The 27483-nt window shown below is 41.1% G+C and overlaps 1 protein-coding gene across 3 annotated transcripts in view; it reads left to right on the top strand.

Moving 5' to 3' along the window:
• Nucleotides 1–27483, top strand: part of TMEM135 (transmembrane protein 135) — a 358268-nt gene that overhangs the window by 84860 nt on the left and 245925 nt on the right. For all 3 annotated transcript variants that reach the window (XM_019488262.2, XM_059721829.1, XM_014605912.3), the window contains exon 4: nucleotides 15285–15318. In XM_019488262.2, the coding sequence (XP_019343807.1) occupies nucleotides 15285–15318 (34 nt within the window). The remainder of the gene's footprint in view (nucleotides 1–15284; nucleotides 15319–27483) is intronic.

Here is a 27483-nt window from a genome sequence, read left to right as displayed (position 1 = left end):
AGACCCCTGGATATCCAGGGGTCAAACAATATCCTGGGGGAAAAAATGGGGTCAGGGCACAGTCCCAGACTGTGCCCATAGGCAACCAGAAGCTCAGTCTTTCACAGAGATGCTCTGGCAGCATGCCAGAGCATTTTTGTGGTTGGCCCTTTCCCTGATCCTGAAGCATGCTGCCTGCTCATGTGGGGCAGGCAGCAGTGCAAGCTGCAAGGACCTGGATCTGGCTTCTGCCAGGTAAGTAGGGGGCTGAGGAGCTGGAGAAGGGGGGAGGGGACCTTCCCCTGCTCCCTGTTCATTCTTCCGACTCCTGGTTTGTTACCTTAGCTTCCCGCTCACTCTCCCTACTCCCCGTTGGTTCTCCCTGCTCCCCATTAGTTCTTCCTACCCCTGTTAGTTCCCCCCTGCCCCCATTTGTTCCCCTAGTTCCCTGTTGGCTCTCCCAGCCCCGCCCACACTCACCGGTGGTAGCAGAGAATGAGCAGGAGGCTGGAGAGAGCTGGGGGCCAGAGACCAGCAGTTGGCTGGAGACAAGTCTCTGGAAATGAGCTGGAGACATTCCCCTGCTCTCTCAAGTCTCCTGCTCATTCTCTGCTACTGCGGGTGAGTGTGGGGGGGGGGGAGCTGGGGGAATTAATAGGGGTGGGGGGAACCAATGAGAAGTGGGGAGAGTGAGTGGGGAGCTAGGGGAACGAACGGGGAGTAGGGAGAATGAATGGAGTGCAGGGAGAACAAATGGGGATTTGGGGAAGGTCCCTTTCCCCCTCCTCCAGCCACCCAACCCCCTACTTACCTGGCAAAAGCCTCGGAGGCTGGAGACGAGAAGGAGAATGTCTTCAGGGGCTGTCTCCAGCCACCTCCTTGTTCCCCTGCTGTCTCCAGCCTCCCGAGGCTGGATATGAGCAGGGGAACGAGTAGGGGACTGGAGAGAGCAGGAGGCTGGAGACAAGCCCCTGGAGATAAGCTTGAAACTTCCCCTGCTCTCTTCAGCTTCCTGCTCATTCTCTGCTACTGCCGGTGAGTGAGGGGGGGCTGGGAGAGCAAGCGGAGAGCTGGAGGAATGAATGGGGGGCAGGGGAACGAATGGGGAGCTGGGGGAACAAGCCTCCTACTCATTCTCCTATTCTCTCCAGACTCCTGCTTGTTCTCCTCCTCATCTCCAGCCTCCGGAGGCTGGAGAAGAGCAGGGGAATGAGCAGGGGGCTGGAGAGCAGCAGGGGGGCCTGGGTAGGGGGGCCTGCAGGGTAGTCCATGTGCTGGGGTGGGGGGGGTCTGCCCTATGCAGGGCAGGGAACCACTGGTGATGCATAGGGGGTGCCACGTGGGTGTTCATGCAGGGGACCCACCTCTCCTAAGCATCCCCCACACCCACAGTCCCCCCACACCTACCCACACAGTGACTCGCATCCCTGCACACCCACCCACACATCCACCCATGTCCCCCCAACCCTGTTCCCAGCCCCTCCTGCAGACCCCACATCCCCCCCATCAAACACCCACCATGTGATAAGGAAACCCGAAGCAAACTTTAAAATGTATAGATATTTAGGATTTATTTTATTATGATGCTAGAGACACTGGTAGACTTCCAAATTTCTTTAACATTTTAAATATAGCAATAAAACATTGTCCATCTGATCAGTCCCCCTGTTCTCTCTCTCTTGTTCTAATTGTGGAAGAATGTAGATTTTGAGATATTTTAAAAAGTGAATTTGGGATGCTGCTTCACCAGTCTAGCTGACACATGGCTAATGTTCTCAGATACCAGTTGGCTTGGACTCAGAAGCTCCTGAGGTCAGGTAACCCTGAGCTGTTGGCCAGGGCAGGTTTTTATATTGCTGGAGCCAGGACAGGGCAGCTTTTTAACGCTGCTTGGGATAGCACAGGTGCTGGCCCCGAGCTCTAGCTCTTCCTGGCTGCAGATCCAGGAGGAGCCAGGCTGAGTTATTTTGCCCCAAGTGGCACAATTTGCTCCACAACAAAGTCTGAGCATGTGCACTGAGGCAAAAAGCCCTGGCTCAAATTTGCACCGTTTATATTTGAGCTCCCGCGAGCACACGTGCTTGCATGTGTGGATGCTCTCACTCTTCCCAAACCAAGGTTTTACTGCTTTCTGGCTACGTGAAGAGTTTTGGCCTACTGCTTTCATAGGATATAAACCTCTCAGAAAGTCTCTAGCTGTTTGTCATCTTAAGTGAGATATCCAAAGGCACTGCAATATCTGCTCAGACACAGTAAAATATTGAGTTTTGTAAAACTGTTGTGGCTACAAAACTGCTAATCTGGAACTACCCTTGGAAACAGGCCCATTACACTATATTCTGGTGGTCTCCATAGCCTCCACGCAAAAGTTTCCCAGGACCATGAAGTGCCAGCCGCTGTTTGTTCCCCTCAGGCAATGAGGATTGGTGGGTCTACTCACACTGTGGGTCCTGTTAAGACCAATTGTTCAGGTCAAAGTTCAGAGACGTGAGAGACACCTGCAGTGATAATACATGTCAGTACATCTTGAATTCCAGTTACTGGTAAGTAACTTCTCTTTTTACTTAGGCTAACTATTTCCTGATACAAAGTCTTTGGCTTCAAATGTTGGTCAAGTCATCTGTACAGGTACTAGTCTTAAAGTATATTACTATCTTTAGATTAGCTTCACATGAGTGGAATGATGGTGTGGGTACAACTTGGGTATTAGGTCTTCCTTATCCTTGAACTAATGTTGTAAGCACTTGTAAGTACCTAATACAGGTGTGGACTTTAGCATAAAATATATATCAATACTTTAGGCAAAGATACGTAATTGGTTAGTTTAAGGAGAGGCACCATTGGCAACTTTCTATTAAAATAACTGCCCCACTTGACTTGTATATAGTTTTAAATGCTTGAAGACACTTCAGGATGAATCGGTTAATTGAATACGATACATTTGCCATCAGTATAAGCACATTTTATAAGTGCATCCCCCTGTAAGGAGAAGGTATCTTTTTTTAACCAAGCTGTCTCCATAGGTGGTCCTAGCCAGTTTTTATTCTTTGAGCCTGTATACTCTTTTAGAAAATGGTTTTAAAATGAAATATTCATGATAAACCATAAACAACAAGTCCAATTTATGGTAGTGTTGCATAGAGGGGGCAGGTAGCTCCCCCTCAGCTGCTGCACTGCCCCCCACTACCTCACCTTCTTGGTTGCAGGGTCCCCCAGCACCACAGGCTGTGCTGAGCTGCACCATCCTGCCCTGTAAAGCCCCCTGGGGTGGGGGCATGAAGTGAAAGCCAGAGAAGGGTGGGAACCTGGAGACCCCGGGAGCATCCAGAGCAATGAGGGGAGGAAGCAGCCAGGGGGAGCCTAGGGACCACAAATTAACCCCTTGTGGGCCACATATGGCCTGCAGTCCATCAGTTTTACAGCCCTGGTTTAGATATGCTAGTTTTTAAACCAGGTTTAATTCAGGGAATTGGCACATGTTATAGGTTACCATAACGCTCTAATCCTGCATTGTAATCCTTCATGAAAAAAAAGTTAGTAGTGTCATTAAGTTCTTTTCTACCCCTGTCATCCCGTAGCTCTCTTTCTACCAAATGTTGTTTTATAAACTGTCCCAATTTTGTGGATCTCTTGCTTCTCAAAATGTAATTCTACATACTATTCTGGTGAGTAAAGAGAGTTAGTTAGTTGTGTTGGTCTGAAGTCAGACAGAAGGCAGGGTAACCTATAAGGTGCATCCGTGGGTGAATCAAGGATTTTGTAAAGGGTGTGGGTACAGTGACCAGTGCTGCAGGGGTGGCTACACATTATCCCCATCCCTCCTGTCCCCACCCTCCCTTTCTAATTTTTCATGATAAATTAATTATTATTGTAACATATTTTCTGAACAATCACCTACTTTCCAAGAGGTGGGCTCAAAATTGAGTTAGTCTTCCTAGATCACAGTGATTGTTTTGTTTCCAGCTCCTACTTCACAATTCCTTCACATTAATCTCACTGTGACTTTCCCTCCTCTCTCTCTTTGCTTTCTTTCATTTGTCGTTGTTTGGCTAATCCCCTCCTAACAACTCTTTTCCAAAGTTAATGTAGGTGATCCAGTATCATGCCTAGTAGCCTCACATGTTGTCTGTTTTGCCAAAGAAACTGATTGCTAATGCTGAGTATTAAAATGAGGTGTACGAGAGAGTTATTTCAGTGGGCTGCCACGGCACTTTGAGTCTTGTTCGCCTAAATTAAGTGTGTGTTTATGCGTGCGTGTGCGTGCATGCACAATTTTTATTGTATACAGTGTGCAGTAGTGAGCATCTGAAAATGTACAGACTACCCTCTTAGGACAGAAATTTGTCCATCATGTTATTCAATAGCTGATGTTAGCTTTGCCCCATGTGTTAATTCAATCACTGCTGGATGCCATAAAAGACTTGATGTTTCTAAAGATGCTCAAAAAATGCATGTTGTGAGGAGCCTGTGATCGCAGTAACTTAGCAGGCAGCCTAGGTCACACAGAGTTTGTCCCTTAGTGTGGTGTTTAAAAATTAGTCTCTTTAATCTGCCATACATAATTGTAAAGCACTTTCACGGTTACATTTCTGTGGTCAAACCTGCATGTGTGTGATCATAATGGAACTTTGTAGATTTAATAGCTGTTCATTTTCAGCATGTTCTTGAGGTTCTGTCTGTTTTCAGCTTGATAAAAGCTGCAACATGAATGTCTAGAAATGTAAACATTTTCTTCTGCATCTTACTACATATACCTGATGAAAACTTAAGTGTTAAGTAAACATCCAGCTGGAAGGACTGCAAGCAACAAAATCTCAAATAATTTGGACAATAATTTGGAACTTGGGAAAGAAACTTATAAAACTTTGACCTCTCTATATAATTGTTTAGAAATACCAGTCAATTTAATACTTAAATATAGACTCATTTCAAGGTCGTAAGTGTGTGCGTATGCATGCATGCTTTTTTACCATATGTTATATTACCACATATGCCAGAGTTCTTAACAAATGTGTTTGTTTTGTTTGGTAGAGCTAACTTTTACTTTATGTAGGTAATAATATTAATTCAAATTAAGTAACTTAACATGTTGGTTACCTTAACGTTTTTCATATTTAATTTGCACAGCAAAAAATCAAAACCTGCACCCCCCCCCCCCCCAAATATATCCAATAGGTAGATTTCTGTTTTCCAGGATCACAAAACATTTGTTGGGTTCAGAGAGAAGATTTTTTTTTTTTTAATTTTTCCAAAGTGCTGATCTCATGTAAAGCATGTCCTGGGAAATAGTTGTGTCTTAATAAGTCTAAGGTCCAGATTCTGTTCCACCTGTTAGGAACAGTGGATTTAGGTGCCTGAGGGCTCTGACAGATGTTATTCTTGGTGTGTTGTAGTTCTGTTGCCGGACAGAAATGTAGTCTTTATCTCTGTTAATTTATAGTAGGATAGGAAGTCAGGAGAATGTTTTGAAGGTGCAGATGGCAGCAAATGATATATTGTTGTAGCTCTTTAATATATTATGTAGATACCCCCCCACTGTGTATCTCTATAACACTTAATATAAGAGATGTTATATTTGGTCAGACCACAGGTCCACAAAGCCCAGTAGTCTGTATCTCATAGTGGCACAAAGCAACTGCTAAGGGGAAGAATATGTATTCAGGATCCATCGAGACAGATCTGTTCCCTGCTCTTCTTCCATTACAGGTTCCATCTTGATAACAGTGCTGTGTAGTGGGGAGAATGAATTCATTAATGTGTGTTGTATACTGGGGTTGGGGGGAGGAAGGGGGAGGCATGTCTATGAAGTACCCTGGAACAAGTTCATACAGGACTTTAAAGCCCAAAACAATTCTTAACTAAATACTGAAATAAAAATAGGTAGACAAGATTCTTTGGCTAGATGCGATACCTTTTATTAGACCAACTAAGTAGTTGGAAAAACAGTTATTTTCAAGCTTTTGGGCACAAACGCCCTTCTTCAGGTGTAGGGAGAGTCTTCCTGAAGGACGTTTGTGCCCAAAAGCTTGCAAAGAACAATTTTTCCAACTATTTAGTTGGTCTAATAAAAGGTATCGCATCTAGCCAAAGAACCTTGTCTACCTATGTCCTTATATCAACATGGCTACAACCACCAATCCTGAAATAAAAATAGTTTTGCATTTATGGTAAGTTCTTCTTTGCAAGGATCCTAATATGCTTTTACATACTCTAATTCACAGCTGTTCAAGTAGTGGCCTGCTGTGAGGAATTAAATTTAGGCCTCCAGAGCTTATCTGTATAGCTGACAGAGCTGCTGTGCTGCCACTGCCTACTTCTGTCCCACTACCTTACCTGCTGCTGAATTTGGGGTCTTTGATTGTCACTAGCAACTCAAATCAGTGGCAGGGGAAAAGATAGGGGCAAAGTGGTGGCAGAATTCAGGTGTCCTCCTTCCCCCCCCCCCAGTTCTGGGTCTGCACCAGTTTTGTGGCCTAGCTGTTCTGACAAGCCTCTGCCACATGTAGGTTTTCCTGCCCAGGGAGCCAAGTAAGTTGGACAGCCCTTCTAACAGATCCTCACACTGTTCCTATGAAATAAGGTCATTTTAGTCTTGTTTTGCACTGGAAGATTGTGAAACAAAGCAAGCTATCTATCTCCTCTATATCTTGCTGCATCTGAATCGGGGCCATAAAACTGGAAAACCATAGTGTGAAGCTTAAAGAGTTCAGTTTACTCACATTATTGAAGCAAAGGGTGGAAGGTGACTTGAATACTATGTTTTCTGCCAGTGGTACACAGTTTCTTACCTTGAGGACTGAAATGCTGACATATAGAGAGACAAAGTTCTTTGGGTGAATCTAATATCTTTTATTAGACCAACAGCTGGAATTTTTTTCTAGCAAGCTTTCAGGACATATAGAGAAGCTTTTTAATAGTGATAGTGAGAGAGAAGCTTGTTGAACTTGCTGACAGTATCCAATGAGGCGAAGTTGAAGTTGGACAAAATCAGCCTTGAAATAATATGCAATTTCCATGTTGCAGAGGTATTTACCAAAGTAGTGGATGGGCCCAGCATTGCTTGGAGGCCTTAAGATGAGAATTGCTTTCTTTTTGAAGAGCAATGTTTGATTCTAGCTCTGGGAAAAATTCTATGGCCTGTGTGTAGGGGTTCAGATTGGATCATTGTAATGGCCCTTTTAATATTAAGGTCTATACTCCAGCTGTTTCATTTCTTTCCCTCAGGGACTATGGGGGAGAATATTACCTAACTTGCCCTCAATATGGCATTCATGCATGCAGCAGTAAAATAAATCAGTATTTATAATTGAATCCTCTGCTTTAGAGTTTCAGCGAAGTCAAGAAGTATTTCCTCCTTCCCAGGTCTGTTGGATGACTGTTTTGCCACTGAGGCACCAGAGTTTGGCCCCAACCTGAGGCAGGGTACTGGACAAAGTGGGATAGTCCTCTTGAGCTATTACAGAGGATTTTATTTTAGATATTGGGCTGCACTTTCTTGTTCACATGCTCAGGGGTTTTCTGCTTACTGCATTTCCTATTGGGAGCAAGCAATGTTGGCAGACTTAAGGTAATTATGATTTTGTATAGTACAATCAACCATTGTACAATGTATGATAAATAATTACAAAAATGATCAAAATGCATAGAAATTCAGAAAGATCCAAGGAGTACCTGCCTTTTGAAAGAGAAATTTCATATTTGATCATTTTGTCCATTTGCAGATGAGTTCAAGTTACCCTTGTCATCCCTTGCGCACACGAATTCCTCAGAGCTGTGTTGCACACGTGACCATGCATCTGAAGGCAAGCACATAGCAGCAGAAGACATTGATTCTGATGGAGATGGGCTTCTACGAGATGCCAATGAATGAAATGATCAAAATATGTGGTATCTACAGCAATGTATTAAGGGAAAAATGTTATGTTTACCTAATTTTAAATGTAATGGTGTGGAGCAGTTTCAAAACTGGGGTGGGGGGAGAGCTGCTTCTCAGGAGCACATAGCAGCTGTTATGATCTAGCTGTTACGTGTGCATGATCCTGAAATGATATAAGTGAGCTAAATCACCCCAGCTTTAATCCAGGGTGAACTGGGGCTAAAATTGGAATGGCTTTGCAGCATTTTCATCACTGCAGGCTTATGCACAAGTAACAGTTGCAACATAATGGGTGATATGTGGTCGGGAGCAGCATCTCCCCCTCTCTTTTTGCAATCACTCCAAGTGAATCTTTATTCATGCTCTAAGACAATATTTAGTTCAACAGGATAATTTGGAGGTTCCATTTTTTCAAATGTAACAACACTGCAAAAGAATTTCTCCCTGGGTCAGGCTGTCAGACTTCAGGAGACTTTTGCCTCCCTCTGCAGGATGGGTGCGATTTTTTTTTTTTTTTTTTTTTTTTTTTTCCTACTGAGATCATCTGGATTTATTTTATCTACTCGGCTCCCTGTCATTAAGGTGACCTTAGGCTTTGGTGGTGTCTTGGTCTCACCTACTCTGCCCATTACATTAGTTTAGTTTTTCAAAACCAGGAATGATTTAATCTAATTAAAGTCTTTGGATTTGATATGAGGGTGTCTGGATGAAACAAGTGGCCTGTGAAATACCGAATGTCAGCCTTAATTTAACTAAACTATGAGAATCGTATTTGCTCAAAGTACTACATACCACAGAATTAATCTATCCTTCTCTAAACCAGAATTCATTTTATTACTAAAGGGGGAAAGAGGAAATTCTGAAATCACTTGCATTTACAGGAATAAATGTAGCAATAAAGATAGCAGTTCAATTAAAAGTCTTCATTGTCCATGGATGCTGGGTGGGATCTGGCTACTCCTGATGCTTGTTATGGTAAGTTTCCTAAATTGAGCCCTCGGTTAATAACAAATGCCTACTGTTTTATATTTTAAACAAAAGTGTAAATGTGCGCTTTAGAGAGAGAATGCCTGTATTGAAAAATTCAAGCCAGGATGTTGTCCTAACGATAAGGATTCATTTTGGCTAATGTGGTGTAGTTAAACCAGTTATGTTCTTGAGTACTCATTGAGCCATAATAAAATTTAATAGCTTTGTGTTACATTTATGACCTTTCCTTAACTGTGGCATAAGAGGTGAATTAGATCTGAGGGGGTACATATCAAAATTGATTTTTAAAAGTTTTAGAACTATTACATTTTATACCATTAATTGTATGATCTCACAGCTCTGCAGTTACTACTAACACATCATGGCAACATATATTTTACGTATAGATGCAATATGTGAATTGTCACAAACTTACATGCTGAGTCAGTAGTTGAAACCTGCCATGAAAGGGAGGTCCAGAGTGTCCAGTAAAAGTTAATTGGACAGGCAGAATCTTGCTGTGGGGATGAGGTGAGTGAGGGAGGAGGCTAAGGGAGTTTTGCCAATAGCATCCTCTGCCTCTGTAGACACAGCATTTCAATATTTTGAGGATATGAATGTCATAAACCATGTGCATTGATCCAGATGGGTTAAATGTGTGAGTGTGTCAGATATTTCCTGGGTACTCAGTCTTAACAGAAAGCTTTACCTTGCCTTTCCAGAGGCTAGATCCATAGATTGTAAGGCTGGAAGGGACCTTGGAAAATCATCGGATCCAGCCCCCTGTACCAGGCAGAAAAAATGACAGGTGGGGTCAGGTGACCCCAGTAAGATGACTGTCTAGTCTCCTCTTGAAGATTTGTAGGGTAGGTGATTGCACCACCTCTGGTGGGATCTTACTTCACAGTCTGGACACCCAAACTGTGAAGAAGTTTTTCCTAGTGTTGAGCCTGAAATGGTCTTCCAGGAGTTTGTGGCCATTACTCCTGGTCTTCCCCAAAGGTGCCCTGGTGAACAGCTGTTCACCGAGCCTCTGATGTACTCCCCTGACATAGCAGCAAGCTGTTACCAAGTCCCCTCTCAGCCTTCTCTGTTTCAGGCTGAAGAGTCTCAGGTCCTTCAACCTTTCCTCATATGGCTTGCCATACAAGTCTCTGATCATATGGGTGGCCCTTCTCTGGACTCAAGTTTTATCATCTGTTTGTTAAAGTGTGGTGCCCAGAACTGGATGGAGTACTCCAGTTGGGGTCTCACCAGTGCCAAGTAGAGAGGAAGAATCACCTCCTTGGTCTTGTTGGAGATGCATCGATTGATGCATGGCAGAGTATTTGCCCTGCTGGCAATAGTGTTGCACTGCCAACTCATATTCATGCTGTGGTCCATTATTACCCCCAGGTAGCTTTCATTTTTTGTGCTGGTCAGGTTGGTGTTGCCAGGCCTGTAGTTGTGCAGGGGATTGTTCATCCCCAGGTGGAACACTTAACATTTCTCGACATTGAACTTCATCTGGTTCTGACTCGCCCAACTTGCTAGCCTGTCTAGGTCTGCTTGTATCTGCTGCCTATCTTCACGCTTCCCCATAACTTAGTGTCATCTGTGAACTTGGCCAGTGAGCTCTTCACCCCCTCATCCAAATCGTTGATAAAGATGTTGAAAAGTACAGGACCAAGCACTGACCCCTGCAGGACACTGTTGCCCACTTCTCGCCAGAGCAGCACAGATGCGTTCATTAGGATTCTTTGGGTCCTACCCCGTAGCCAGCTTGGCCAGCTTAGATTAGCCAACCTAATCATCTTGCAGTTAAGTCCATTATCTTCCAATTTTCTCCCAAGAACATTGTGGGATACCAGATCAAAGACTTTTTAGAAGTCAAGATATACAATATTCACCACTTCTCTCGTATCCAGGTGGTGAGTTACCTGATCGTAAAAGGAGATGAGGTTGGTAAGACAAGACCTGCCCATGAGGAAGCCATGCTGGCTGTAGTTCAGAATCCTATCTCTTGCAAACCTATCGTACACAGACTCCTTAATGAATTTTTCCAGGATTTTACATGGGATAGAAGTTAGGCTAATTGGCCTCTAGTTGCCAGTGTCTTCCCCCCTCCCCTTCTTGAAGATGGGCATGACATTGGCCCTTTTCCAGTCCTCAGGGAACTTTCTGGAGCACCACGAGTTTTGGAACAGTTTTGCCAGGGGCTCCGTGATGATGTTGGCCAGCTCCTTCAGCACCCTCGGATGAAGTTAATTCAGTCCTGCTGACTTATATGTCTAATTTCTTTAATTGATCACACACCAGTTCTACGGCTATGGTAAGAAGGCAGTCATTTCTGTCTTGCTCATTCTGTACCTTATCCAGCACAACTTCCCTCATGGCCCAGTGAAACACCGAAGCAAAGTAGTCATTCAGGAGTTCAGTTTTCTCCTGAGTGTCGGTAACCAGCTGTCCTGAGTCGTTGAGCAGTGGTCCAACACTCCCATTAGCTTTCCTTTTGTTCCCTATGTACCTAAAGCAGGACTTTTTGTTGTCCTTGATTCCCGTTGCTAATTTAAGTTCAGTCACCACTTTAGTTTTTCTAATTTGTTCCCTACGAGTGTGGGCCATTGTTGTATAGTCCTCCTTGGGTCCTGTCCCTAGCTTCCATTGTTGGTACACTTCTTTCTTCTTTCTAAGAAGGACCATGATTTCCCTGTTTAGCCAAGAGGGCTTCCCAGCCCTTCTGCTACCCTTTCTCTGCATGAGAATGGACTTCCTTTGTGTTTCAAGGGTCATGTCCTTAAGGGGAGCGACCACTCTTCACGCACACCTTTTGCCTTTGGTCCCTTGTCTGGCAGCACTTGCCCTACTAGTGACCTGAGCTTGTTGAAATAAGTTAGGGAAGAAAACTTACAAGGGAATTCCAGGGATGGCTTTAAGTGAATGCAGTATAGGTGAGGTTTCTCCAGGTGAAAGACTTGTTCGCTGCTTGGCCCAGTTTTATTCTCAGATCACCATCCTGCATATCAAATGAGGGTAGCATTTTATTGTGTGTGGCGGGGGAAGAGCATGCTCATGCAATGAAAGACTATATGTGCATTAGGGCTGTGTGAAGCTTTGGTTGCTGATTCGCTTTGGCGGCCGAATCTCCAAATCGAATCAGGAAACCCTCTTTGAATCAACTGAATCGATTCGGAGAGATTTGATGATTCGGACATAGAACCAGCCTTAAATGTGTTTTCTACATACCTCAAGGTACCAGGTGGCTCGTGAACACTGAGATGCTGGGGCAGATGGAGCATTCCATGGGAGTGTGGGGGGGCTCAGCGTGCTTAGCAGCAGACCCAGAAGCGGACCAGAAGTAATTCCAGTCCACTTCCAGGTCCGCTGCTGACCATGTGGGGAACCCCTACCCCACCCCCCTGTGGCCAATCACCAAGCTGGGTGGGGGTGGTCCCCTGCATGCTTGGCGATGGGCCTGGAAGTACTTCCGGTCCACTTTCGTGTCTGCTGCTGAGCATGTGGGGGGGACCTCCCTGTGCTCCTTTGAGACTCTCTATCCACCCCACCATCTCAGCGTTCACGATCCATGCCTGGTACCTCAAGATATGTAGAAAAAACATTTAAAGCTGTGTCTATGGCTGAATTGCTGATTCTGTGAATCAGCATCAAATCTTCAGATTTGGATTTGGCCGAATCGAATTGGGACTGTGATCCGAATCAACAGATTGAATCGCTGTCCCCCGATTCAGGCAGAATCTGAATCGAATACGGCCTGCTTTGCACACCCCTAATGTGCATGTGTATTGTAGAAGGCCTTTAGGTTAGGGCACTACTTCAGTTTTCTCTTCCTTCCCAAGTTACCAGATGTCAACTGGATGTTTTCTGGATAACCCTCCAATTTAACGAATCTGGTTTACTTATATAAAGTTCAAAACAGCAGTCTTTCTCACTGGCTTATATCCTGTCATAGGGGTTTTGGTGGTCTCCCTGTTGAAGCTTTCCTTCTGGCAGGCTTCTGCTCACTGTAGGTTTTAGTCATAGGCCTTCCATCTCGGGGCTTTGTAGAGTTACTCGTCCTAGACCTCCTCACAGGCCCTCTTCTGGTTGTTTCTTCTATGGAGTATCTGCTTCCAATTTTTCACTTCCTGGGCTCTGATGGAAGTGCTGGTTTGCCTTTAAATCCTGTCCCGTTGGGAAGTGTAATCAAATGCCCCTTGTGGGGGAGAGGCTGCACCTGGGTACAGGTGAGACTAAATCCCAAACCTCTTCAAGGGGCCTATTCCCCTGTGATGGAGTGGAATTGAGTTTGCTCAGTTTTGGTTTTATCTATTGAGAGCTGAGATTTACAAATTTAGTGATGAAAACAGTTTTAAAGCCCTAATAATTCAGATTGATTTTCTTCAGCTTACTCTTGGGGGAGAAAAATACCTGCTGCGTGGAACCGTATGCCATCCAGTATTACAAGCTGGGCTGGAACATTTAAATCCAGCACGTAGGCACGGTCCACTTGAACTGAGCACTGGTGGTAGCATTAAGCTGTTTTACTTTTTGAAGTAGTTATGAGAGTGGGATGAATTGTATGTTGTCAGCGGGATTCGTAGATATTTTCTAGGCAGTGAAGAAATACTGAGATTGAGTATTCCTGGAGTTTTATTTCATTTTTTTTAGAAGAGTGGGTTTTAATATGGGCAAAATACTTTCTAGAAATTACAGGTGTTACGCTAAATATAGGGTGTAACAGCTAGGGATGGGCAGTAGGAATTGTTTTTATTTCTCACTTGCTCCGATTTTTGCTCGCTTCTTCCCAGTTACTTATGAGATGCTTTGTGTTAGTTTTGATTTTAGGATCTTCAGAGAGCTGCTGGGTACTCTCAACCTGCATAGTGAAAGGAGCTCTTTGTTAGGTGCTGTTCCAGAACACATGGAGTGAATAACTGCTTGGGGCACTTGGTGCTATTGTAGTGAAAATAACATCAGTGACCACTTTCAAGTATGAATAAATCATGTGAGGCTCCAAATAAGCATGAGATTGGCTTAAAAGCATTTATTTTTAGCAGATAAATACTGGGGTTGTTTTATTATGACAGAACCCTGAATGTTCAAATTCCAGAAGTATTTCAAGCTTTTCTTCACAGCCATAATGGTTTATTATATTTTTTTATGAAAGGGGAAATTTTTAAATAAGTGAGATTTAGGCTCTAAACTAGTTTGAGTGGAAGAGTAGTCTGAGAAATTATGGGGGCAGTGAATGTTACGTGACCCAGCATTTGCCTTTTCTTAGGGCATATGGCTTCTTTGATGGACTGTCAGCAAACCAGTGACATCTTATACGAAGTGCATGGGAAATAGCTCCTATGCAAACATGGGTAACAGCCCAGAGTTCCAGGTTTCTGTCCTCTGCTTCCATGGCACTTGGCTAAAGTGCGAGAGCATATGTGTTTCAAGCTCATGGAACTGGAACCCAAATGGTTTGTAACATTGGGGCTGCAATATTACAAACTGCAGAGTGGAGATCAGTGCGTTATAAATATAGGCAGTCCTCAACTTACGACGTTTCAACTTATAGCAATTTGCACTTGCGGCGCTCCACCATTTATGCCCATGTTTTTACTTACGGCGCTGGATCCTTGCACGTACGGCACTACAGGGAAATTTACAATGAGAAAAAGAGGGCAGCAAAACAAACATCCCTGGATCAGTTTCTCAAAAAGCCATCAAGTGGCCCTAAGTCTCCCCAAAGAAGCCCCTCTGAATTCCATGGCCCTGATGAAGGTGTTTTTTCACCTTCTGATTAAATACAATTCTATATCATTAGTTACTGTATTGCCCTGTTTAATCAATTTATATACAGTACATGTTAGAAAGCTTTGTACTGTACAGTGTATATCACTTATAGTTGATTAAATAGTTGATTTAAATATGGTGTTTATGGTCATTTCTATAAAAAGGTGGGCATCAGATTCAACTTGCATTGTTTTGACTTACAGTGCCTTTTGCAGGAACATAATCCACCGTAAGTGCGAGGACTGCCTGTAGTGTGCAAAACACTTTAAAGGTAGAAGATATAAAAAGATCAGGAGAAAACTGGACAGAAAAAGGCTGGAGAGAAAAATGTAGTTTAAAAGATGGTACCAGAACTAGAAAAAACTTAGGAGCTCCTGAATTGTCAAGAATTGTTATGGTTTTTGCTTAAACTTTATTATCTTGCTTTCCAATTGATGGAAACTGTTGTTACTAAACTGCTTGGAGTCTCACTCTTCAATACTGTCTAGTGACCTGGTTTTGTTTGGAAATTTTCTTCTTTTTTGTACTAGAAGGTAATATTTAAATGTATATAATTAAGCCATAATGGTTTCCACGAGATTTATGGAAAGCTTTCTTGAGATGCAACTGCATCTCCTTCAGTATATGAATGATGACTAATGGTGATCATTAATGTATGTGTGTATGTTTCCACTAACTTGATCATTTTTGTTTGTAGGAGAGGTCTGCTCACAATTTACATGGCCAATTTGGTGAGTAATCTTTTCTTCCAAAAATAAATTTTATGAGCGTGGGAAAACATCTTTTGTTAATTAGTTTATATTTTAGGTTTATTACTTTTAAACAGTTTAATATTTTCTCTACACTTTCAGATAACGAAGTTATTTTAATGATACAAGTTTGATAATGCCTCCGTAAAAGCAAATACTTTCACAGTGAAGACTGAAATTACCCGTAGTATTATTATTAGGTTCTCTTCCATTACACCCTCAAAAGTGCAATTTTGTATGTTGCATGATCAGTAGAGCAGTACCTACAACTTTTTTTTTTTTTTGTGTGTGGATCGGAGTCCAATCCTACAAAGCCATTTGCATTTAGTTTATATTTAAAGTCTGTATTGATTTGTATGTAATACTGTATAACATTTCATTAAAATCAGTGGTATGAACATTCAATTTATTAGTGATTTATACAATTAATTTTGCTTTCAATATATAATATTTTAGTGTCACATAACTGTTCAGAATTATTATTCTACAAGAATTATATGGTCCTTTTTGTGTTTTGTCATTTTGCTTTGGTAAAGAAACATAATAAAAAGTAAAAAAAAGGAGATTGATTTCTGTATGTTCTGTTATAGCAGTACTCTTCACAGTAGAGACATGTGGTTTCATGCCTTCTCAAAGATGCACAAATTAAGACAATACTACACAGATATAATGCATTAGGATATGAATAACAGAAATAAAATAATATATATGTATGAATAGGAAAGAAGAAGAGGTGGAGCTGACGGTCTTGCTGCCTTCTTTAAACAGTTTCAACAGCTTTTTATCCAAACATATTTAGAGACAGGGTCCAAATACCTTTGAATTCATGCCACTCATATTTACAGTTTGAAGAATACAGTGGTATTCTTTGGTGGCTAACTCAGATAGGTCTGAAGGCTGCTGCTTTAGGCAAGGCATGTATGCTCTTTTTTCAGTCTTTGTAAAATCATGTGCTTGGTGATGATGACAGCCTTTAGAAAATAAATAGTTTCTGGTGGAGTTAATCTAGTTGAGCAGTTACGTATCATAGAAGCTCCCCCAAAACAATGGGATTTTTCTCCTTCAAAATCCTGTCGTGAAAATTCCCCTCTGTTCTGATGTGTACAAAATCTTAGCAGCGCACTCCTTAGATTGCTGGTGTTTTGACAGTGCTGCCTGTGTGATTGACCCGGATTGTTACCTTGTTTCCTTCTACTTCTCCATCTGGCCTTTAGCTCTTGTCCTTATTTTTCAATTTAAAACATTTAACATCAGATTATAATTTCTTTGTGGCAGAGGCATTTTTATTCTGTGTTTTGTGCAGCGTCTATCACAGTCAGGTCCTGGTCAGTGTCTAAAGCTTCTGAGTACTCTAACCCGAATAATTTTCATCATTGATTTGGCTGTAGGCAACATTATATTTAACTTTTCTTTCCACAGTGTCCTGCCTGTTGGAGCCTCATATTATAGGGTGGCTTTTTATGTCAGATTTATTTTTCAATTTAAATAGTGGACATTAACATTTTTACAACAGGATTTATAATGGAATGTTATAATAGATTTATAATAGAATGCTAACTGAACAAGCTAACAAAGCTTTGGCTTCCTAACAGGGTCAACTTAATCTTGGTAGGCTTGACACATTTCTCCTTTAATTGAATAAAACCAACGTGCTCCAACACCCTGTATAGGAAGTGTATGTTAGAAGAATGGTGGTAATTAATTTAATGTGTCGTCATCCATTTGGAAAGAGCTTTTCAGGAAAGAAGTTTAATAAGAATTTGCTTAAAAACTAGGTTTTGGAATAAACCCAGACTCTGACAGGGAGTTAACTGTTTTTGTGAATGATTGGATTAGAGAAAACAAACCGGATCTGGGTCAAACATTTGTAAATATTAAGCTCTGTACCATGTAAGTATGACAAGGATACAGGAGAGAAATAAATTACTTGAAAGTATTTAATGGAAGTTTCTTTTTGAGCTATGAACTCTCTCTCTAATGAGATACTTTAGGAATAAGAATTTTAATTGCATACTTAGATGTACTTACATGAAGTGTGAAATCAGAATAATAGGGGGCTTGCTTGATGTACTTAGCTTGACCATGACACTTTTTGTGAATTGGTAGGATGTCCTGTCACTATAAATTAATGTACCTTTGCTTTTGTTACTTTGCTAAGACTATATATGCTTGAGTTTTTCTGATAATAAATTTAAATCCCACTAGTGCATATCTATATTAAATTTGCCCTTGGAATATAGAGAATGTCTTATTTAGGAGGCTCATCAAGTTTTAATGTTTAGTGACAGCAGTTTCTTTTTAAACAGCACATAATGTAGCTTCTCTGATTTACTAAACAATGAAAATGTGGATTTAGGGAAGTGTTTTAGAAAGTCTTCCCTTTCTATTTTTTTTTTTTTTTTTTTTACACTTTGCTAATATTATTTTGGAACCTTGACTTTCAGGAAATCTACATTTTAGAAGAAGCAGTATTAGAAGCAATATAGGTGTTTAATTTTTTACCAGAAGTCAAACTTGATAAAATGCCAGGCTAACAAGACTATGCAGTTTTTGGTATTCAAGGGCTTTCAGCATCGTGCAGTTTAGGTATACATATAGCTTTATCAGAGAGATATATATTTGTGTATGCACCTTCATTACGTCCAGTTTGACATGATATATAGCTATTGCTAGGTATTATAACCTACTACCTTGCCTATTTTGCAGTATGTTCTGATGCAACAACCTGTGAATTGTCATTGTTTACCTATTTTGAAATCCAAGAAGATTTCTATTGTTTGAGACAGAGGTATGACTGTTTCCCTTCCCCCACAATACACTTGTCCATGGTAGCCTGGTTGGCAGAACTGGGCCACCAGTGATCAGCCAAGAAACTTTTTCACCAAAATGGACCTATTTAGCTTCTCCTCTGGTACTGGGTAATGTTTCATGGTTAAGGGAGTGAAATACCACAAATTATTAATGAAATAAGAGGTAAGAAGAGATTTCCTGGCTCTCTTATATGCCTGCTCTGGGAAATACCTGGACAAAGATCCCACTAGCTCAGTGACTACAGATACTTGTAAACCTAAACTCTCACTAGCTGCATCTTTATATTAATAAGAATAAATTGGTAGTGTGAAAAAATAATTGATAGTTGCACTGGGCAGGAAAATGTACTGAATGTGATCTCAAACTAGATAGATGACTACTACAGCCAAGGTAATGGCCAAGATCAGGAGCTATATAAAATATATATATTTCCACTGCTAGGCTTTTAGCTGTGAACTAGGTATTGGAATGAATATAAAGGGCAAGGTTCTTTGTGGAGTTTTATTTTTGATGTGCAGGATTTAAAATCGACCTGTGACCTCACTGGAAGCTAGCACAAAGATTTCAGAAGTAAACTAATATGACCAGATACAAAGTTGTCGAGAATGTAGACTTGGAAACCTTGAACCTGTTGCAATCTGTGAATCAAAGTTTCTGTAGTGCCAAGGAAGAGTAGTAAGTCCTGAAGGCCACATAGACACGCACAAGCCTTTCCAGTTCTATTTTAGATTGCACATGTTGAAGTCAAGACATTTCTAAGATGGTAAATGGTGCATTGGCAGTAAATAAATTATATATATCTCTTTCACAGATAATTTAGGATCAAAAGGAACCCCAAGATTCCATCAAGAGGTGGGAAGTGAAATGTAATCACTAAAGTTATTTTTGTCTGAAAAGGTAGAAGATACTTAATAAGCAAAGGCCAATAAATAAGACATGGTTCTTGGATTTCAAAAGATTGTCATTGTAATGTATTGTGAAGTAGGAAAACATTCAGTATTTTAGTAGTAGTCTTTGCTTTTAAGTAAAAGAAAATATGTCTTTACATTAATTTTAGGTTGTGAAAGGGAAGAAATATTTGGCACTTGCAGGAGGGATGATCTACATTAAAGAAAGCCAATGTCAAGATAGCAAACAACTAATCTAGTTGAACCCCATTTGATATCATGGCTGTTGGAAAAATATGCGCTTTCTGGAAGACATACAGGCACTACTTATTAAAACGTTAACCGAAAGAAGCAAGTTGCATAGCACCTGCTGTTATAGCAACTGAACTGTAAACTGCATAAATTAATCAACTTTGACCTTATTGTATAAATCTTGTCCAATCTTTCCATTTTTTCTGATATCTGTCCAAGTGTTGTCTGATTTTTAGACTATAAATGCTTGAGGGAAGGACATACCATTGATTTGTGGACATACCACATATTTGAAAAACTGTGTGCTTCTACCATATGGTCCTGTATGTATGTGTTTTTTCAATACAATTATTAAATCAGTTTTTCTTAAGTCACTCTTGAGGGTCATAGGTTAGATATCTAATGCCTTGTGTTAGGACAGCCAGACTAATAGAACACACAGTCTGATAATACAGTTATACAGAAGTCTTTCCTCACTTACTTCACTCAGATTGAAGGGAGAAAGTGCTGTTTATTCTGGTCTCCTATTAATGAAGCCTGGAATTAGAGAATGGGAACCAATTAGTATAGCATTAAAAAGAGAAAGGAGAGTGGTAGGAAAATGGGTGTTGATATATAGGCATGAGATGAGAATGAAAAGTTGAAATTTCATGTGATAAAGGATAGAAATCATGTTTGAAATGGGGTGATATAGCAGAAGAATTTGGTGAATTTATTGGTGAAATCTTGGCTAGCTGAAGGAAGAAAAATGACAAGTGGGGGAGAGAGGAATGTATTATAGCTAAGACAGAGAACAGCAGAAAAGACTGCTGGAACTAGAGGAAAAGATGAATTTTGGTGAATTTAAAGTAGAAGAGCAGAGATTTAGTAACAAAAAACATGGAAGGACAGGATTTACTAAACTGATAATGAAGTAGTGAATCTAGAAGATGTAAATGATGAAAGGTGGAGAATAATTAGAAGGAAATATGGATAATTCAAGCTTCCTTCCCCTGCCTCTCGACAGTACTGCTGATGGTGGCATCCAACGGGAGATGTCCAAGAAAGAAATTTAAACAGAATATAGAAGGAAATCTGGAGGTGATCAAGGATAGAAGGCAGATGGATGGTTGCACAGGTTGTTTATAGTTAGTAGGAAGCAAAAGGAAATGTGAATGGAGTGATCTGCAAGGTATTAGTAGAGACTGGATACAGAAGTCTCGCAAAAATCTATACAAAAAAAATTGTAACACTTTTTGTTGAAGCTCCTGCTTAGAGATGACTTTCTGGGGCTTGTGTTGGATGAATACCTGACTGAATTCAATCTAGCAGCAAACCTGAACAGCTGGATAATTTGTTACTGTTCTCTTAAGGCAGTCAGCCTCTGTTATTTTTTTATGTTTTTACAAAAATAACTTTCAAGTCCAGTTGAGGAGTAGTTAAAGCTCCTTAGTAATATTGGCCTTATTAAATGAAAACACGTACCAGGAGAATTGGTCAGATGCATTCCAGTAAATGATACACAGATGCCTGTATCTCATAAATATCTTGACTGAGTGGAAGCAGTTTAATATGCTCTGAAGGGAGTCCAAGCAACTTCACAAAAACATTGTTCTTTGATTGCATAAGTGGACCAAGTCTGTGTTCATTTTGGCCACAGAGTTATGACTATTTCAACCATTTGTTAAGAAAGAGGGATAATCAATTGCACTCGTAAGGCTTTGACACATGAAATATTTGGTCTAACATTGTGCCAGACTCCTGAAGCCTGGCTTAAAAACAAGTTCTTCAGGATCTAATGGAGAAACAAGTCTTTAGTGTATTTTAATGCAGACATAGCCATCATTCCAGATGCTTAGAATTTTGGATTCAAAAGTCCCAGTGCATTAAAGTGCATCAGAGTATTCTTATATATATCAAGCTTTCTAATACGTGACAAAATTTAGGGTAACATAAGATAGGGGTTTAGGTTGTAGCCGTGTTGGTCTAAGGACATAGGCAGACAAGGTTCTTTGGATGAATTTGGTGTCTTTTATTAGAACAACCCAAATGGTTGGAGAATAGTTATTAAGCAAGCTTTTGGGTTCAAAAACCCTTTGTCAGGCTAAGGACGCTGCAGCAGTTGCTGCGTGCTCTTCCTGGATGGAATGAAAAGTAAACAAGCCAGGGGCTAGGCTGGGCTGGGGAGTCGGTTGCCAGGTACCATAAGATGCACGATACACATAGGCAGCAAAATATATAGGAAGTTAAGAGAAGTTGGGGGCATCAAAAGAGGAAATAAGGTGGAGCATCAAATATGCTGCAGATATTTTAATTCTCTAAGATCATTTTGATATCCCTTTCTATAAATAGTCATTTGTTATAAAATGGGAAAAAATGAAATATGAACCATTGCAAATGGCTTCAGCTTGATCTTGCTAAACAGAATATCCACTTGTAAGGGGTGTTCTGTATCTTTAGGTTAAAATGATTCCTCTTCACTGGGGGCAAAATGTCAAACTTACAAATGAAGGACAGGAAATTGTGACACTAAATTCCCTACTCTCTCTCACATTCCCAACTTGCTTTCTTAACTCATAAATTTGTGTGGAAGTGATGCACAAAATTATGTTGCAACAAAATGAAAGCAAGCTGTGTAAAGAAACAGGTTCAAGCTTATTTTAAGGGACCACACTTTAGCAAGCAGGAGATTTTACAAATAAACAATATTTTGTACTTTATCACTTTGTATAAATCCTTGGTAACTGGTGAAATAAAGATAGATTTTATGTTGATGTGTACCTCTGGTTGGGGCATATACTTGTACTAGCAAATTGCCTGTCAAGAATGACAGATGAATTTCAAATAACAAAAACAAACAGGTGGATTTTACTTTTTATATTTATTAAATATTTTAAATAGTTATAAAACGTAAATAAAATAGGCTGAACATTTGAAGATATCAATTCCTTCTTGCACTTGCTCTCATCCAGTGGGCTGGAGGTGCCCCCTCCCATGCTGCTGCCTGGCTGACGCCTGTGTGCCTCTTTGCTGGGCAAGGTCAAGGGCAGGTGAGCTGCCCTGCTTGGGGCTTGGGACAGGGCCGCTGCTGCTTGCCCGCTGCCTTGTGCCTCTGCCCAGCTCCTGCTTTTCATCAGCTGGCCCCTCCCTTTGCCTTACTAGGAGGAGCTCAGTAGAAACAGGCCTGGCCCCTGACTTTTTTCTCATTCCGGAAGTTGGGATCATTTTGACATGGTCACTAAACAAATGCTAAGGTTTAGCAAAGAAATTTCTCTGAAAACACAGAAGTTCTCTCTCTCAGTTTTCAAGCTATTTGCATTTAAAGAGTATTACAGACCAACAGAAACACAGAGACAGACTACGCCCATATGTGTATATATATATATGTGTGTGTGTGTGTGTGTGTGTGTGTGTATCTATTGATCTACTGACAGACAGACAGACACACACACACACGCACACCTATCTATACACATATATGTGTATGTTGATAGGTAGATAGATATGTGTATGTATATAGATATAGATGTGTCTCATATACTTAATGAGAGAAGCCTCTTAAAATGAGGGCCATGTAGTTGTTTATAATGTTTCCCTTTTCCTTCTGTTGTTTATAGTGTTATGAAATAGCATACGTGCAGCATCTTTGTTTCCCTACAAGGCTACCTGGTAATACTTAGATTTTTGTATCCTAGAAATTAAAGAGGATGGAAAGAGGCTCCCTGGGTCATTGACTTGAGTCCTCTCTTTTCCATTTAATACATAAGATGTACATTAATCTAATAATATATCTGTCACTGTGTAGGGCTTTGGTGCCTTGTCTCTCTATTGTGATTCTTTACAGGTTGACTCATTGTTTATCTGTCATGTATCGTTTCTTCTGCTTCAGATATCTGTCCACGTGGATCCTACTCTTGATGGACATGCATTTGATTAAAATCTCAACCAGTAGTGTCCTTTGGAGCAACTTAAAACTTGCATGTCCTTGTCACACCCAGTTCTGTCCCCCCCACTCCCTCACCAAGGAATAAGCACCATTTGCTACTTAAATCTTCCTTATAGTCAGACACATGAAAGAACCTCATTGTCCAGCTAGCTTTCCTGTGGAACTTGGTTGCATCATTGTTAAATTAGCTTGTGTACTTGCATTACTTATTTTCTTTGTTTTTAGCGTATTGTGTATGGAGGGGGAAGGAGAGAGGAATATTGATGCTTTACTACTAGAACATCTAGCAAGAGAATACAGTGCTTTTAGCAGACCAGCTTGGCAGAAAGGGTATTTTAACTCAAATAGTCTCAGAAGGATGTTAAACTCAAATATTTTAAAATGGGATGTATGTGGCTCATGTAGATTTCTTTTTCTTTCTTTTGGGAGGGGGGACTTGTAAGAACAAAAAAAGTCTTGAGTTTTTCTCGAAGGATGAGCAAAGACTGTGTTGGATTCTTTCCTGCTCTAGAGCAATCCCCAAAATATGACTTTATCATTTTCTCTGATCTCCAATGTCCCTTTTAATGCGAGATGAGACCAAGCTCAGCTGATTCTTATAGTTCCAGCTTTGCCATGTCAGTTTTCATTTTCAGATCTGTTCTGTGAGTCCAACCACCTGCCATGCTGCCAAGCCAAACATAGTTTCTGAAATTGATTTTCTGCTCCTTCATTAAGAGCTGTTGATGGTTGGCTGACTGCTGTGGACAGAAGTTGTTCTACAGAGGTCCAAGGTATTCTGATCTGGGGTAGAAAAACCTGTAGTAGACCAAAATATAACTGACAAACTAATGGCACTTTCTTCCTGTGGGTAGCTTGGAGTTACCTTCTTCTTTTGAATGCTTCCAGCCCTCATATTTTGGACTAATTGTCTTTAAAAATATCTGAAATTTCATTAAGTTCAGTAAAGATTCACTGTGCAAAAATGCCCTGTATTTTCGTACCATAATGTATCCACATTTCCAGAAGTTTTAATGCATGTGCCTTCCAGAGAGATCCCCCCTGCACAGGGCTTGAATAATTTTTTTTACATTTCTAATGGCATTGACCTTTGAACTATTGTCATCATCAGGGATCTGGGTTTTCCTTTTGCTGTGGAAAAATGCTGAAAAAGGCAGATTTTCTTCTTTTAATGGAGAAAAAGGTGCATTTTCTCTTTTTTAAATGAGAAAATAACAGATATTTCCCTTCAGCGGTGAAAAACATGGGAAATCATGGATTTCCTTTTGCAGGGAGGCTGAGTTCCAGCCTGCAAGGGTCTGCTTGGAGCTGTAGGGAGTTGGGAGGAAGGAGATCGGGGGCAGGGGGTGCCACATGCATGTGTGGGCACATGCACGTGGCAGCCAGGCAATGGTGGATAGCAGCTCCCACCAGGTAAGTCTGTGTGGGGGGAGGGGCACAGGTTACGTGGCGGGGAGGGGGAAGAGGCACAGGCCATGAGTTGGGTAGGGAGGGGCATAGTCCACATATTGGGAGGGGCAGGGTGGGGGCACAGGCAACATGTCAGAGAGGTTGGGGGACACATGCCCCCCAAATTTCTGCGTCCACTGCAGGACACAGGATGTGGGGCTGCCCCTGGGCTGGATCAGCTCTGGACAGGAGTCATCTCTCCGGCCATTGCCACCAGCGCGAGGCACCCCCTGCCTGCCTGGCAGCATTGGGGGCACAACTCCGTGCTGCTGCTTCTGCATCTCACCATGGCGGTACAGTGCTCCTTCACGTACTGGGTCCTGCTCGCTGGGCTACAGAGTGGCTCCTCCAGAGCTGGTCTGCCCTAGCTGCAGCCCTGCACCCTAGTGTGGGCACAGAAATCTTGGGGGGCACATGCCCCCCCCCACCTTGCCACCTGTGGCCCCTCCACCTTCCTCAGCATACCCGCTCCCTTCACATACTGGGGGAGGCAGTGGGTCAGGAGTGAGGGGTAACCAGCATGGGGAGGGACAGGAAACCAGCATGTGATGGCTGCTCAGTGCCACAAAACAGCGGGGGCTGGGGGCTGGGGGCGAGGGTGGAGACAGTCACAGTTGGACCTGCAACCTGGTGAGTAAAGGGGGCAGGGGGAGCTTTGATTTCCATGATAAATTCCCAAAATCAACAGCCAAAATGTATAGGTATGTAGAATTTATTTTATTATAGTGATTGAGGCACTGGTAGGGTTCCACATTGCTTTAAATTTGTAAATATATCAATAAAACATTGTGTTCAGCCGATCTATTGATCTATCTATCTATAGATCTAGATAGATAGATAGAGGGCTGTTTCATTTTAATTGTGCAAAAAAATGTATTTTGGGTTTTTAAATCAGAGGATTTGTGGTGTCCTTCCCCCTACCCACGTCCTTTAAATGAGAGAATTTGTGACTTCTAAACAGAGAAAACCAGGTTCCTGGATCATGTTGTTTTTGTTACCTGTCAATTAAACCTGCTTTCTGAATTGGAATTACTTCACCAGGGAGAAGAAGCAAGATTCAGGCCTTAATGGTAGGGTTTCTTCCATATGATATTTTTCCTTTTTAATAAGGATAAAGTGATTTTGTAGACCTAAACAAGGTTTCTACCCAATACTGTTTCTTAACAGGTTTTTTTCCCCCAAAATCACATTCAAGCACAAGGGAAATGTTGACCTTCTGACCTTACTACTTGTGTAGGATGTTACCTGCATAGGACCAAACAGTTTTGTAAATAATCCTGACTATTTTGTAGCCTATGAAAACAAATCCAGAGGCGATGCTATTTCACTGCAAAGGTTCCAAAACAGATCTGATCACATCAGGATCCCTATGATTAGGGGTAAATTTGTTTCTTCTTCCTTGTATTAAATCTACTTCTGCCAAAGTTCAGGCAATTTCCAGTATATTATTTAGCATTTATCCTTTCCAGTGTATTATTTAGCATTTATCCTTCTGGATTAAATTCGTCTTGCAGTTACTTTCAATTCAGTTAATGCATTAACTGATCATTGCTCATTAGCACTGCCATCTAGCTCCGATTCCTAATTTCATTAACTGTCTTGCAGTTGTCATGTAAGTAGATAGAAGAGGATGGTGATTGACTTATGCTCAGTGACTGCAGAGGATAGGGCAAAAAGGTCTCAAATTGCAACAAGAAAAATTTAGGTTTGATATTACAAAGAACTTCCTAGTAACTGACCTAATAAATAACTTCACTAACTCAGGGTTGGTAAGCACTGGAACAGATTGCTCAGAGAAGTTTGTAAAATTTCAATCCAAGGAAGTTTTTAAAAGCAGGTTAGACAAATACAGAATTATTTAAAAAGGGACCCTTGACCTCCTCCTTGGCCTAGATGATCTCCTGAGGTCACTTCTGACTGTTTTTCCATAATTCTAACTCCTAGCTTCTCCATCTAAAATCAAGAGTGAAATAGTTACGAAGTTGACAAGTGCCACTCCCATGAAAAGATCTTGTGACTTTTGGAAAAGTGACCCCCAGCTTGAGAACCACTGATTACTGAAATGATAATTCTCTCATATTCCATCGACATGGCTCTGAACTCGACAGCTGCTATGGAATCTTCTTATTTGAGGTTTGGTGTGGTGGTTTGGGGCATGCTGTCATTTTACATTCTCATTGGCCCAGTGGACACTGCTGTTCAAAAAGATTCTAGTCTTGTATTCAAGGGGTTCATATATTGTATGCTCAAGGGATCTAATGGACAGCATCTTAAAGAACCACCATTACTCTATGGTATATTATAAAATACAAATTGTTCTTTTTGGAGGATTTTGCTTGCTGAGGTCCTGAAAACTTCACTCATTTTTCTAAAGACTAACGTTGCCTTTCATAGATCATATTAGTTTAACAGTATCTTATCAGAAATTTTATTCTATTACGTGATGACTTTTGGATGATATAAATCAGAAAAAAATATTTTTATCTGCTTCCAAAGAAAAAAGGAGAATTGTATTTTGTGCTCAAATAAAAGCTAGGGTTTGGGGACATTTTTGTAGTTGTTTTCTCTTTGTGTAATTTCCTCCTAAAACAACAATTTGCTTTGCCTGAATATATAGCCAAGACAATACGAAGGAATATGCTTGCAAGTAAATACAGAAAAGGATTCACATATACTCATTGGCAGTTGTGAAATGGTACTGTGATATATGCCAGGTGCAAACTGCTATTGGATACTGAGCGATAATCTTTAGTTAGTGATATTAAGTGTGTAATCTGAAATATCTTAATACATAATAAATATTAACTTTATTAATTTCTGTTA

This window comes from Alligator mississippiensis, chromosome 1 (genome assembly GCF_030867095.1).
Source record: "Alligator mississippiensis isolate rAllMis1 chromosome 1, rAllMis1, whole genome shotgun sequence".
NCBI lineage: Eukaryota > Metazoa > Chordata > Crocodylia > Alligatoridae > Alligator > Alligator mississippiensis.
This window is presented reverse-complemented; position numbering and strand designations above follow the sequence as displayed.